General features: G+C 39.1%; 1 protein-coding gene across 1 annotated transcript in view; it reads left to right on the top strand.

Moving 5' to 3' along the window:
- The window catches only part of MAN1A2 (mannosidase alpha class 1A member 2), a 151005-nt gene that overhangs the window by 111947 nt on the left and 25508 nt on the right, over positions 1-13550 (top strand). Inside the window, exons 9-10 of the mRNA XM_005506260.3 lie at positions 4675-4790; positions 11339-11558. Of these exons, the coding sequence (XP_005506317.1) occupies positions 4675-4790; positions 11339-11558 (336 nt within the window). The remainder of the gene's footprint in view (positions 1-4674; positions 4791-11338; positions 11559-13550) is intronic.

Here is a 13550-nt window from a genome sequence, read left to right as displayed (position 1 = left end):
AAGCCATCTGCTTAAAAATAATTTACGCATTTTAAGTTTGCTCTAGAGAGCAGGTAGGCCTTCATTAGAGCAGGTTTTGTTATTAATGCTATTTTTATAGGGCTTTCAGTTGTTGTGGAAAATACTTTATTGCTCACTGAACCAAACTTTCTTTCTAAACAAAAGGAGGTGGCACATGTTTGGAACTTGCAGTCTGCTGCCATAGCCGTGTACTTGGGAACCACTGCCGTTCGTTTAGAAACTAGCTTGTACGACCGTTAGGTAGATGGATGAACAGCCAGATTTGTCACAGTGCCTCAGCTGTAACTGAGGAGGGGGGACCCTGCTGACTACAGCGTGAAGAGCTAGCTGAGAAAAGACCAGTTTATTTGTCTCCCCGGATTTGTAAAGAAATTATTTCAATTGTCGAGGACAAATCACGAGAGAGCCACAGACTCTCCCTCCTGTCTCAAGCTGAGATTCATTGTCATTGCAGTTAGATGGCCTGTGCTCTGACCCGCTCTGTGTTCTGGGGTTTGCTGTGAAATCATTGTCCTGGTTCTTGTCGGAGGAGACAGTTTCAGCGGTGAGCTAATGGGTTGCTGATGGGAATAAAATCATTTGGAATGAAGCAAGGTTTAGAAATGTTAGATAATGATGGTGTGAGAATTTAAAAGAAGGTTCTCCACTCAGTCTGTGGGAAAGAGGTGGATAGGATTTTTGGAATATTATCTGAGACGCAATATTTGACTAAATATAGATCTTCTTTAATCAATACATTAAAAATTCATTGAAATATTGCTATGAAATTGAGTTTTCTTTCAATTGTGTGTTGTTAAGAATGCCAGTATTTAACAGGATGTAAACCTCTTGAAATATCTGAGCAAAAATGTTGCTGGAAACTGTAAATATCTTTGTCTTTCTGTGAAGATTTTATTTGGCTCTTTCTGGCAAGGAGGAAGCCTACCAACAGGCTGGCTGCACAGGTTTGCACACAACGTGTTTTCAAGCATGTGACAAACTAGGAAGAAATGCAGTGTTTTTTGCACTGCTTTTGGTTAAAATGTTTGAAGGTATTTTTGCAACTGTAGCTATAATGTCTTTTAAAAGAAGACTTTCCAAGGAATGCTTGACTGTAATCCTTTCACGTTTGGCCAGTCATCTGGGTCTACATTTGAAAAAATGGGGAATGAAAAAATAGCCTGATTTGTCTCGATTGGAAGGAATGAACATTCTAAAAATGTATACCTATCATTGAACAGAATGTGTGGCCTCTAACATATTTGATATGCCCTCGTACTTCTGTTCTCTTTGCTATATTTGTCTTTATCTGGAATTTTACTTCAGGATTTCACTGTGAAATACTTATTTACAGTAAAAACCTTTAAATGACATAGAGCTAATTAGATAATTATTGTAGACCAAGTATATGAAAAGCTGAATCCATTTTTCACTTGGGAAAATACTTGAAAATATCTTAAACATAATACTTACCTTCATAGCTGTCTGCTGAAGAGTACCCAGTGCCAAGCCTCAGTTATTCAAATCACGAGTTGTTCTTTTTAGTACTCTGGATTGACAGCCAAGGTTAAGGCTGATTGAAAAACTTCAAAATATTTTATGTGCAAATCGTGTTAATGAGCAAAATATTTTGAATTGAGCTGAGTTAAATCTTTGCATCCATCTGAGCTGTAGCTCAAATAGCAGGAGAGAGTGATAACCACCGTGGACCTTCTGATGATAAGTTTGGAGCTTTGTAGGAGATAATGGTGTGTGGTGACCCAGATTTACAATTTTCACCAGCCCTCTTATATGTTTCCTGAGAAATCTCGAAAAATATTTCTTTTGCGTTTCAACTGTAGGTGACAGCAAGTTGTCAAAGTCCTGCAATCTGTCACAAAAAGTGTTTTAGTTTTCAGGCATTTGTAGTCCTTACACAAAATGCAGGAAATTCTGCTTCAGCAACGTCTTCTGACACTGAAGGAGATCTTGCCAGGGATGCAGTTAATGCAGCAGTAGAAGCTGGAAAACTTGCTGTGCTTCAACCTCAGTTGAGCTGCTGAAACACCTCTTTACTCCCATCCTCTTTCTGGTATTTTTTTGCAAATGGAGGAGGTCAGGGAAATAAAAAGTGAGCTGTATCTCAACCCACTTGTAATACTGCTTCCCTTCTGTGTCAAACATCTCTGTCCACAGTGTCTTATCATGTGTGACCACCAAAATTATTTCATCTCTCACTTTTCTGCTGCAGAAGAGAAGGAACAGAATCAGTTTGTCCTTTCTGACATGTCTACCCTCTGGTCCATCTCTGAAGGGCATCTGCCTCTGGGGAGTGGAGGAGCTCACTGTTTAATGAGAGGAGCCTTGAAAACTCCTAGTAGTTCAGAGTTGGAGGGTGAAACAAGAATAAAGAAAACACTGCTGCTTGGAGCTGCAAGGCCCTCGGAATCCCTTAGCTTTGTCGTGTTCGCTACTTGCTTGCTGAGTGGGAGGAGAGGTTTGTGTAGCTCTCTTCTCTGAATGTGTGAAGAAGGTGCAGAAAAGGTTGTTGAGGGGATGGCTCCCTGTGCTGATTCCTGTGCTGGTTCCTGCATTCCCTGTACTTTCATGTAAGAAGAGAAACTGTGGAAAAGGAGGAGAGCTGCTGATAGGAGAGGAAGGCAGTTCTCAAGTGACTGCCTGAAGAACTAGATGTGAAACAGGGTGTGTTTCTGATAGTTGCCTTTGGAAACTCAGCCAGAACATGCATTTCTCTGTTTAGGAAATAAGCCTTCTCCACTCATCTTCCTACTCTTTCATTCCCTGAACCCAGCTGAAGCTGCTGCGAGGTAAATGCTGCTGAGGGATATTCAGCAACCCTCAACCCTGTCCTGGTTGGGTACTGAGCGCATCTGTGAGAGGTCTGTCAAAGGAGCAGCACTGACTTGAGTGGCAGAGCTCAGCTGGGCATGAGGCAGCAGCTTAACAGAAGTAGTTTTAAACCGTATCTCTTGTGAAGACAGTCTCTGAGTAGTGCTGACATGAACTGTAATTTTGACATCTTTGGATGGTTTATTTTCTTCCTGAAAACAACAGACCCTTAGTTCTTGTGTCTACTTGAGAATGTAATCGTGCATTGATGGAGTAATTTCTAGCCCTTGCATTTGTCGAGGAAAGTGGCTCAGGACCTGAATGCCCTCTTACAGCTCAGGGCTAGAAAGCTTATGAAAAGGCATTGTTTGTAGCTAAATCACTTAGTAGCTGGGTGTGAAAATGCTGTCTAGAAAATACTGAGATGAGAAGAGCATGGAGCAATTTGCTCCAAATTCACAACCTGAAACCAACTGGGAAAGCTACAGGCTTTCCACTTGGTCCTTCCTTTGTTTAGAAAGCCACTGGTAAGTAACAGAGGAGTCAAGAGGCAGCTGGAAGAGTTACGGTGGGAGCATCTGCCAGCTCTAACCTCCTACTTGCATCTTCAGGGACAAGCAGACATGCTGGGGCAGGACAGTGCTTGGAGGACGAAGGAATAGGAGAGCTCTAACCTCTGTTTTACACCTTTATCTCAGAAAGACTGTGAATTACACCCATTTTTTGAGCTACTTTGGAAAAGAAAGTGTCATATCTTCTTTTTTCACCTGGTAAAAGGTGAAAACTATGACTGTAACAGCACTGCTTGGGGCAGTGAATTTCTGGCATTGTGACAAGGTTGATCTTAAAACATTTCCCTCGCCTGGCTTCAGCAGACTTAGACTGTTCTGGTGCCAGCGTTTTGGGGGCTGTGAATGTGGGAAAGAAAAGGTTATGTGCTGTTGTAGTTGGAGTCACATATTAATCTCACAGAGCATACTGCTTTTTGAATGAAGAGCATATGGAGGGAGCACTTACCATGGTTGGACCTGGAGCTCCAAGACTGAGTCAGAGCATCAGTAGGCCTTTTGTGAGGGAGAAATCTAGTTAGTTCTCATGTGGTCTGTCAGCACAGAATAGCCATGACACTACTTGTGAAAGGCAGCCTCTGCAAGGAATTTTAAAAAAAGGTGACAAAAAAAAGAAATCTGCATGTTAGGAGGTCCAGTTTATGTGGTGGTAGATTCTAATAATCAAGCAACCTTACCCTGTAGCACATGGGATGGCTCTGCATGGCTGCTCAGGCACAGCAAATAGAGCAGGGCTTGTGTTGTACACAGCGAAGGCAATTTGCCTCCCTCTTGACTGAAAGAATTTAAATAAGAACATTTACTTTGAGAAATTCATCAGTCTGTTGAGTAACTACCCTGTTGGAAACAAAAATCTCCCAGAAAGATTGGAATCTGTGTAGTTTGTGGCAGTTCATAGCTGGACACGTGACCCAGTTGCATCCCGTATATGTAAAAAACACCAAAACAAAAAGCTGGCACCAAAACAATTAAGTTCTGTGGAATGAAGTAAAAACAGATGTTAAATTACTTTTTGATAAGAGGGATAGCCTGTGCAGAATGACAAATATCAATAGTGAGCACATACAGCAGGTTCCACACTTATAAAGTTAAGTTTGGAGGAGATGGGGATACAGTGCAGGTTTGTCCTGCTAAATGGGCTTAAAATATTGATAATTCTACAAAGGTAGACCTTAAAAACCTAAGTTTATATTTTGAATAAATTTAAGGTGCTATTATGTAACAACTTCAACTGTGTTTTGTTTTGTTTTGTTTTTTTCTTCTTTCCTTCCTACAGATCACACATCCGTGGGCGGGCTGGGAGACAGTTTTTATGAATATTTATTGAAAGCCTGGCTTATGTCAGACAAGATGGACACAGAGGCAAGGAAAATGTACGACGATGCAATTGAGGTGATTATAATTCATTGAGTTTTCCAACACAGTGGACCTTAAAAAACACCTTTCATAATATAAAAATAAAAAAACAAACAAACCAAAACAAAGCAGAGGACTTGTTTTGATTATGTAAGTTGTAAGAAATCAGGTGATGAATAATACTCGCTTTCACTCTGAGTAGTTTAAAAGTATTATTGTAGAATACATCTGATGCAGATTCTTGTGCTAAAAATAATCAGCTTATCTAAAATGGTATCATGTGAAAGCCTAAGCTATAGTTTATTAGAAAGAGATCTAACAACCCTATGATGTGTGCAGAACAACTGAGTCATTTTTATCCAATGTTCAGAATCATCCTAGGAATTGAAGTCCTGAATTGTTTTAGTCTTTAAATTATTCCTGAAAACATTTAGATGTTATATTCCATATTTATCTCATAATATATAGTTCGTACCTATTCCTTGCTCTATAGTTCTTTTATGATATCTCACAGGTGGAATTAGTGCTTGTCCAAGCAGAGCAGTTCTACAGGGAGGTTCAGTGGGGTGTGGGTCGGGGACATTTTTGTGGTGGCTCCAAGGTTTTTCCTGCCCAGTTCTTACTTTCTTAGTATCCCCATACACAGACGTCTTCTTTCTTCAGGTTTGCTTGTGCCAACACGCCTGTGCTACAGTTGAGATGTGGAGAGCCACCAAGTTATTGTAGTATTAGCCAAGGTACCAAGAGCAGCAGGGACTGTGTAGTCTTGCCCAAGTGCAGATGTGTGCTTGGTGCCTGACTTGTTCCGTGCTCTGTGCATGCTGTGTTTCTTTCAACACAAGCTTTTAAAGCTTAGTTTTAGTGCAGTCTCCTAAAGCAAAACGCCTGTTCTTGGAGTTGTCAAAAATCACATTTTAAAAGGTATATAATGAAAGTTCTAATCCAGAGTTGCTTTGAAGCTGTAATGTGTCTTATTCCCAACCAGAATTTGATTACATTTGGCTTTCAGCTGCTTGAACTTTTTCCTTCATTGTTTTAAAGGATTATCTGCTGGCTACCAGCAAAGGCGTAGGTAGTACAATAGGCCTTCTCTCCTGAAGGAGAAAAGCATGATTTTTCTTTTTTAGTGTCACAGTATAAAACAGACTTTGAATTCCTTCTTAAGCTTTTTTCTAAGTACTTTCCAGTGTCGTCAGTATGGAGACAAGAATGTAGTGGTGATTCTAATAAGTCATTGCCTGTTGTCTTCTCAGTGTTCTCCTTTTCATCCAGCCAAAGAGCTGTGTTCACACTCTTTAACCTTTGCCTCGTACTCTCATCCACCTTCCAGTTGGTTTTACTCTGAAGTTGGTTATAGTGCTTTTGATTTACTGCTTTCCTACTACTGTGATTTACATTCGCGATTCCTCAATGTGTGACCTTATGCTTATCTCTATTAAAACACATTGTTTCAGGTAAAACCCATTTGTCAGCTGTTCTAGATGATTTTACAGAACTGACTTTTCCTTTATCACTATCTATAGCTCCATCAATTTTTGTGTCATCTCCTTTTTTTTTTTTTTTGGCGTTTGTTTCTTGCAGATTATTGGTAGAAATGCTGCCTAGCATTGAATAAAAGTATCTTTGCAGAATCTTCATGGGATAAGGATTTTTCAGATTTTTCATTTTAATTTGAACTGGTCTAACAAGCCAACTTGTAATCCACTTCACATGTGCTGCCTTGAATTTGTGTAGGACTAATATTTTGTACAATACTAAGGAAATTCCTGAAATTCCTAATATCTGCACACACTTGTCAATCAAACATTTATTCTTGAAACCACATTATTCATTTAATGTGACTGTTCTATTAACCTTTTAAAATACTATTAAAGCATTAGCTGTTTCCCAGTTCTTTCGAACTTCCTTAGTTTTCCAGGATTTGTTAAAGACAACATTAGTTCAGAACTTTAGTTGAGTACTTTTACTAGTCTAAAATACACTCGATTGGGTCCTGTGGGTTTAAAAATGTTTAGCAGTTGATGTTTAACATCCATTGTGGTAACTGCTCAAATATTTTATTCTGATTCCTAAACTGTGAGCACTTTAAAATTAGAGGAAAACAACTTCCCTTTTCATTCTCTTCACTGTAAGCCCAGTCTTGCAAACATTTTGTGTGGGCAAATCTCTGTCTCTGAGTGAAGACACAGCAAAGCAAATTTGACCAGATGAAACCGCACTGTGGACAGGAGGGAGAAATAGCTGAGCTGCTCTCATTTTGTGTGTGATATGACCTGCAGTGCATCAAATGGTTTCCTTTTCAGCTTTCTCTCAGCTAAACCCACCTGTGTACATTTGAATCTGCGGGAACCGTATTGATTTATGTGTTGTGGAACATCCTTCTTGTTCTGGGTTTGTGTTTATCCCAGGCCCTACTTGACATTGACTCCTTGCCCATGTCCTTCAATGAGTAGGATTTGGTTTACGTTTTTATTTAAAATCTCAAAATATTTTTAAGAGCCCAGTCCCTTACCATTCTTCTGTTGTTGCCTATTACATAGGTCTTCCTCCACAGCTGATGCTTCTGACTCCTTGTTTCAAAACTTGGAGCAAAACCTCTTTGTGTCATTTATGCAAGCAGAAGGGGCAAGATTTAAAATACATTCTTCCCACTCACAGCACGGAGTTGGAAATGTTCTCAGCACCCACCAGTCTAAAAGAAGGTATCTGTGCCGCCACACTTCACTCCTTAGCTTGCTACAGGGAGGGAGAGTGGAAGATAGGCACCAATACCCTGACTCTCAAGTCTTGCAGGGGGCAGTGATATCCCATTCTTTGGAGGTATTAAGAGGACAAAAGATGAAAGCTTCTGTTCTCCAGATGTCATGATTTCCAGTCCATGGAATATGAAACCTTATCCAGTTTACCACGTATTTCATGACAAGAGTACAAACATATTCTGTATGTGTGACCTCTACATAACATTAGTGCAGTCTTCCACTCTAGAGGACACTTAATTTTGATGTCCCAGTATGTAGATTCACAGCTGTGATAAGAGCTGAAATTGTGAAACTTCTAGAGAATTTTTTGTGATTATGAGTACTGAGGGTGAGCCTCTTAACTTTGCTTTCAAAAGCATCATGTGGACCTCCCAGCTAGTCTGGCTTAAAGTGTCTTTTCTCCTTCTTGCATCAGCCAGAGGATAGGGAGGCTTCCTTTGATCTGTTGCCTTTAGTCTAATCTATCAGGCTCACAAATTTGTTCCTTGCTCTTTCTTATTGCACAGCATTAGATAGCTAAAAGAAGGATTCAGCGGCGTGTTTAATTATCATAATATAGCAAATACTGCTGCAAGACAGCTCAGAAAATGCTATATTTTTTAGTAATAAAAATCACAGAAAGCATGAAGGTCAGATAGAGAACATTCTGTTCTCACATCTCGGTCTATTGTTTTGGGCATTTCGCAGACTAAGAAAGCTTCTTCCTTCAGTTAATCTCTTAGTTGATGTAAACTAAGTATTTCCATTGGAAGCTAAAGTATATATGTCTGCTCTAGTGCATGCATAGTCCTTATGGTCCGGCTGGATGTCACTGCTTTACAGAACCTGTGGGAGTGCTCTGTGGCCCCAAGCCTCCAGCCCAGGATACAAATGTCACATCTGTCTCAACCTGCTCAAGCTTTTTTTGTCTGCTAGGCAGTGCTCCCAGCAATGCCCAGCTGTTCCTTGTTAATTACTGTAAATATTAATTGCGTTTTTTTAAACAGTTGTCAAGCAGTGGGTTGTTGAATGATAAGGTACTTTGAGAGGGTTGCATTTATTTTCTTTTTGGGGATGCTTCCTTTCAGTTCTTAAAATGGAACTAAATTATTAAGTTGCTGATAGAACTTGATTTTCAGATTTCAAAAACTACCCCTTATACAAGACAGTGATATTTGAATTCAGAAGATGGATTCTCCATTCAGAAGAGCAGCACATTGCATCTAGAGGATGTTCTTCAAACTCTGAAAGCAAACCTAGAGTAAAGAAGTAGCTGATGGAGAAGTATATACATTTGGTCTTTGCTGCCTCTCCTGGAGTCAACCACAGCTATTTTTGCCCCCCTGGAAATGCTGCAGCAGCCATCTACTCCTCAACAGTTATGTAGTTACAAAAAGATACAATTCAAAAGAGAATTCCAGACAACATTTGGAAAAAAAAGTTTTCCTCCAAGAAATAAATAATCCAAATGCTTTTAAGCTTTCTTGCTTCTCTTAGTAAAAGTGGCTTTCCTTTAAAAAGGACTCCCCAACTTTTATGGACCATATGACCAAAAAGATACTATCATCATTGTAATGTCAGTTTTGTCACAGTGTAAGATAATGGAATCAACAGAGCTAATGCTACAAATCTTAGTATTGTGTTCAGTGGCAGAATTTTCAGCAGATCCAACCTTTCCTGTACCAGTCCTTTTGGAACAAATGAGGCTTGTACAGTTAACCACGTCAGGCTCTGCAGCTGAAGAAGCCATGGTATCATACCAGTCCTCAATGCCAATTTGCATGATTGCTGGACAACCACTCTGGCAGCTGTCAGAAACTTATCAGTTTCTGCTCTGACAGTTATTTCTGCATTCTTGCTGGATTCTGCCATAAGCACAAACTTAAGATCTGTCAGTGGTATTAGTGAAGAAATTAACCCAACAGGAATGCAGGACCAGCACTTCTCTTTCATTGCCTTCAGAATGCACAGGCTCAACAGAGGACAGTGGAGAAATGTCAGCATCCAAATGCTGGGTCAGTCCCCACAGTGCAAGTAAGGAGCAGGGCCCTACTGATGATAATGCAGTTTTCTCCCTGTAATCCACTGCACTGGCTTTTAGCCAGTACATTCACCTTGTCCATACGGGACTGCCAAATCTTCACTGGCTTGCATGGCTGAGATGCAGATTCACATCCATTCAGAAAAATTGCTGCAAGAACTGCAGCATCTTAAGATTCAGAAAACCGTACAGAAACACATAGATATACAGAAACATAACTATTTCAGATTACTGTTTATATTATCATCTTCCCCAAATGAGCCTTCTAATCCTACAAATTCTGCATTTTCTAATTGTCATTTCAAGCATTTTGTTTTTAGAAAAGTGTTTTGTTGGAAGGCTGTCAGATGTTATTCAGTACCTGGATAGAGGACTACTTCAACAGTCCTGTATCACTTAAGTATCAACTTCAAAAAAAGTAAATTTGAAATATTTACTACAGTCACAGAAGAGCTTGAACCTGTTCATTTGTCCATTTTGTTGGGAAAAAAAAAAAGACAGTGGGAAAAGCTATTTCATTGTCCACTTTTAAACCTTAACCACGATTTGCAAGCTGGTTAATCCATGCATTTCTTGTTTCAATCCATATTGTAGTGAGCTGCATAGTTTGCATGTAGATAGCAAGGTGTGACAACTGCATGCAGCAGGCATGAGCTCTTCATCCAAGATAACTGCTTTAGTTTTATGCAGGATCCTCTGCGTGTGTGTTCTCCCTATATTTAGTTTTAGTGCAAAATGCAGTTGTGGGCATTTAGGGTGTAATTTGTTGTAGATACCAGAAAAGCAATGGAAAGGGGTAGCAGTTCACTTCTGTAATAGATCTTGTGGATGGCAAGGAGAGTAGTAAATGCCTTTTTAATGGCACTATAATCCTTCAGCTCTAATCAGCCTCAGAGTACTCTGACCAGGGCATGCACATTGAAGGAAATTGTGAACCCATCAGGTGGTTGTGTGTGGAAGTACAAAATAGCTTTCTGGAAATAAAATAGGAATAATGTTTCCATGGTAAAGATGATAATTTGTTTTATGATTATAGGACTCAAACTGGAACAGGATTCTAGGTTCTAGAAAAACTATCTAATGCTAAAAACAGTGCTGCAGTAGGCTGGTGGGGATTGTGAACGTCTTTGAAAAAGGCTTAAGTAAATGTATTGTTCTGTGTAGTTTGCAAACTTTGGAAAGTTGGGTCAGCTATTCTCCTTTCTACTACCAGAAGAATACCAGTTATGAATTACAAGCAACAACACACATTGGTACAAGAATCAAAAGAAAAAGCAGCAGTTACCTCACCTATAAAACAGCAAACAGCTGCTCTAGCCCTCACCCATCCTTTGACCATGTGCAATCAGGAAGCTGCTATGGAGAAGCAGCTGGAAGGTGGCTGGAGCTTGGGAATGCAGGTGCTGCCTTTACATACATTGCTGACCAAAAGTACCCGATGTGGATGTATTTTCTGAGTACACACAGGCTGTAGAGAAGAACAAGTAGGTACTTCTCAGAGTTAATAGGTAGGCAAACATTGTTTGAGCTGTAAAATATGTTTTGAATTATCAGCTGGAAGTGTAATGTTATCTGTGTTGTAGTTTTCTTATGATTGATCTCATTAGCATCATTTAACAGTTAGGATATTTTTTGTATGCATCGTGAAATTATAGTATAACAGCTGTTTATTCCTGTAGTGATCAGAAGTGAATTTTGCAGAAGAAAATTGTTTTGAAAATGGTATTTTATTCTTTTTAAGAAGAGTTAGCATGTAAAACTTGGATGCGAAACAGTATTTGAAAGCTCTCTTAATCTTCTTGTAGGCCATAGAAAAACATCTCATCAGAAAGTCCAATGGAGGACTGACCTTCATCGGGGAGTGGAAGAATGGGCACCTTGAAAGAAAGATGGGCCACTTGACCTGTTTTGCAGGGGGAATGTTTGCCCTTGGAGCCGACGGTTCCAGAGATGATAAAGCTGGACATTATTTGCAGCTTGGAGCTGAAATTGCACATACGTGTCACGAGTCATATGACAGGACAAGTAAGATACATTGCTAATCTAATTATTTCAGTAGTTGAAATACAGAATTTGTTGTAATTGTTTTTTAAATTTGTTATGTACCTATGCCTTATCTAATGTACTGGTTTTATACCAGTATATTTTTTTTAACATCCATGTATTTACTTCTGATTTACATCATGGTGAGTAGATGTAAAACGAGACTTTTTATGGTTGCTTCCTACACATTTATCCCTGGTTTTGGATCAGTCAACTAAGATAGGTTATATGGGTGCAGGGAGGAAGGAGTGCGTGTGAACACTTGTTTTCCCAGATATATGGGGCAGTTTTTCATTTCATATATACTGTTCTTACAGTGAAAAATTTGTAAACACACCTTTTACTGGTTTTAGTACATTCTGTGTAAGGACAATTAAACTAGAGAGGATGAAGATTAGTACACAAACTGTGAGATGGCCAAATGCCTGACTAATGAAGAGGCCATATGAGACTTCAGTGTTGGGCTGGAACTTTCTCAAGTTCAGTCTCTTGGACCCAGGTCTCTTTTACACCTTTAATAATGACGTTGATGCATAAAGTCGGAGTGTGCCGATTATACTTCGATTGGCCATGAAGTCATAAGACACAGTTAAAACAGAAGAGTCTCAGAATAGTAAACAGAAAGATCTTGAGGACTGGACTGTCACAAATAAAAAGTTCACCAGAAAAAAAGGCAGGAGCTTTTTCTTCTAAATGAAGATTTTAAAAATGCCAGTGCAGTCCTAGTCTGTATCAGATGAAGAATTTTCAGCAGAGATTACAGAATATTAACGCTGCCTTAGACATGTGTAATTTGTCATCCAGAATGCACTGTACAAATCTGAATTTCAAGCAGAATAAATGTGGAGAAAGACCAACAGAACGATTAGAGCAAGAGAGCTTTTATCTTACAGTGGGAAAGTAAGAGAAATAGGCCTTTTCAGGCTAGAAAAATAATGCCAAAGAAGGGAATAAATTTGTTGTCATCTCAAGGGGTAAATACTGAAAATAAAGAGTTATTTTAAGATATAAATTACACAGTTGTACCCAGAGCAAGATTGGTAAGCTCATCAGGAATAAATTTAGTTTGGAAATTAGAAATGGCTTTGTGTAGACATCAGAGAAGTGATCTTCTGAAATAACTTCCTGGCAGAAGTAATGATAACTAAAACTCAAAAGCAGTTTTAGGATGAGAATTCATGTATTTTTTCACAGGATTACATAGTGTCATTGTATAGTTGTCTACATTTGTAAAGAATTCAATTTGATGATCATGAGCAATATTTTACCTGGGTAGCAACAGCATTAAAAAAAAGGATGATAAAGGAAAAAGGTAGGACATAATAACTATTGTTGCATTCTGAAAAACTGAACATTGAAATTAAATATTTAAATGTTTGACACTTAAAAATAAGCAATACTAAATTTAGTTGTTTGTGCAGCAGTCCTAATTTTATTCCTTCACATATTTATTCTGTACCCTAAATAAGTCAAAAGGCAGGCGGATAAAAGTTTTGGTTATGTATTTAATGACTATATAACAACACACACATGGAGGCAGACTGGTATTTGTACAGACAGCTATAAATTCGCAGTGTCCTAGATTTCTTTTGTTCAGGCTTGCAGTCTAAGTAATATGGAATTTTTTGTCTTATTTTGCCTGGACTGACTTTTCAGAGAAAATAAAGATCTGTAACAGGCAGTGTCAACTCCTTAATTATGCTTTAACAGCAATATTCAAGACATAATTGTACACTTTAATGACGGGACTAGCTGGTTGCAGAAGACAATTCTCTTTCAGAGGGCAGAGAGTCGTCCTGATTCAGCTGATAGGTTTATGTTTCATTCAGCAAAAGGGAGAGCCTGATCTCTTTCTCCTGTAGAGCTGGGAGACTCTTGCCCCATTTGGTATCCCTAGAGGAGACAGCAAGGTGCTGAGCATAGAGAGCTTGTTTCTTCAGCTAAACCAACCATGGCTGTCCTTTTCTGTGTCTT

Source organism: Columba livia, chromosome 1 (genome assembly GCF_036013475.1).
Source record: "Columba livia isolate bColLiv1 breed racing homer chromosome 1, bColLiv1.pat.W.v2, whole genome shotgun sequence".
Classification (NCBI taxonomy): Eukaryota; Metazoa; Chordata; class Aves; order Columbiformes; family Columbidae; genus Columba; species Columba livia.
The sequence above is the reverse complement of the archived record's forward strand: the minus strand, read 5'-3'. Positions and strand labels throughout refer to the sequence as shown.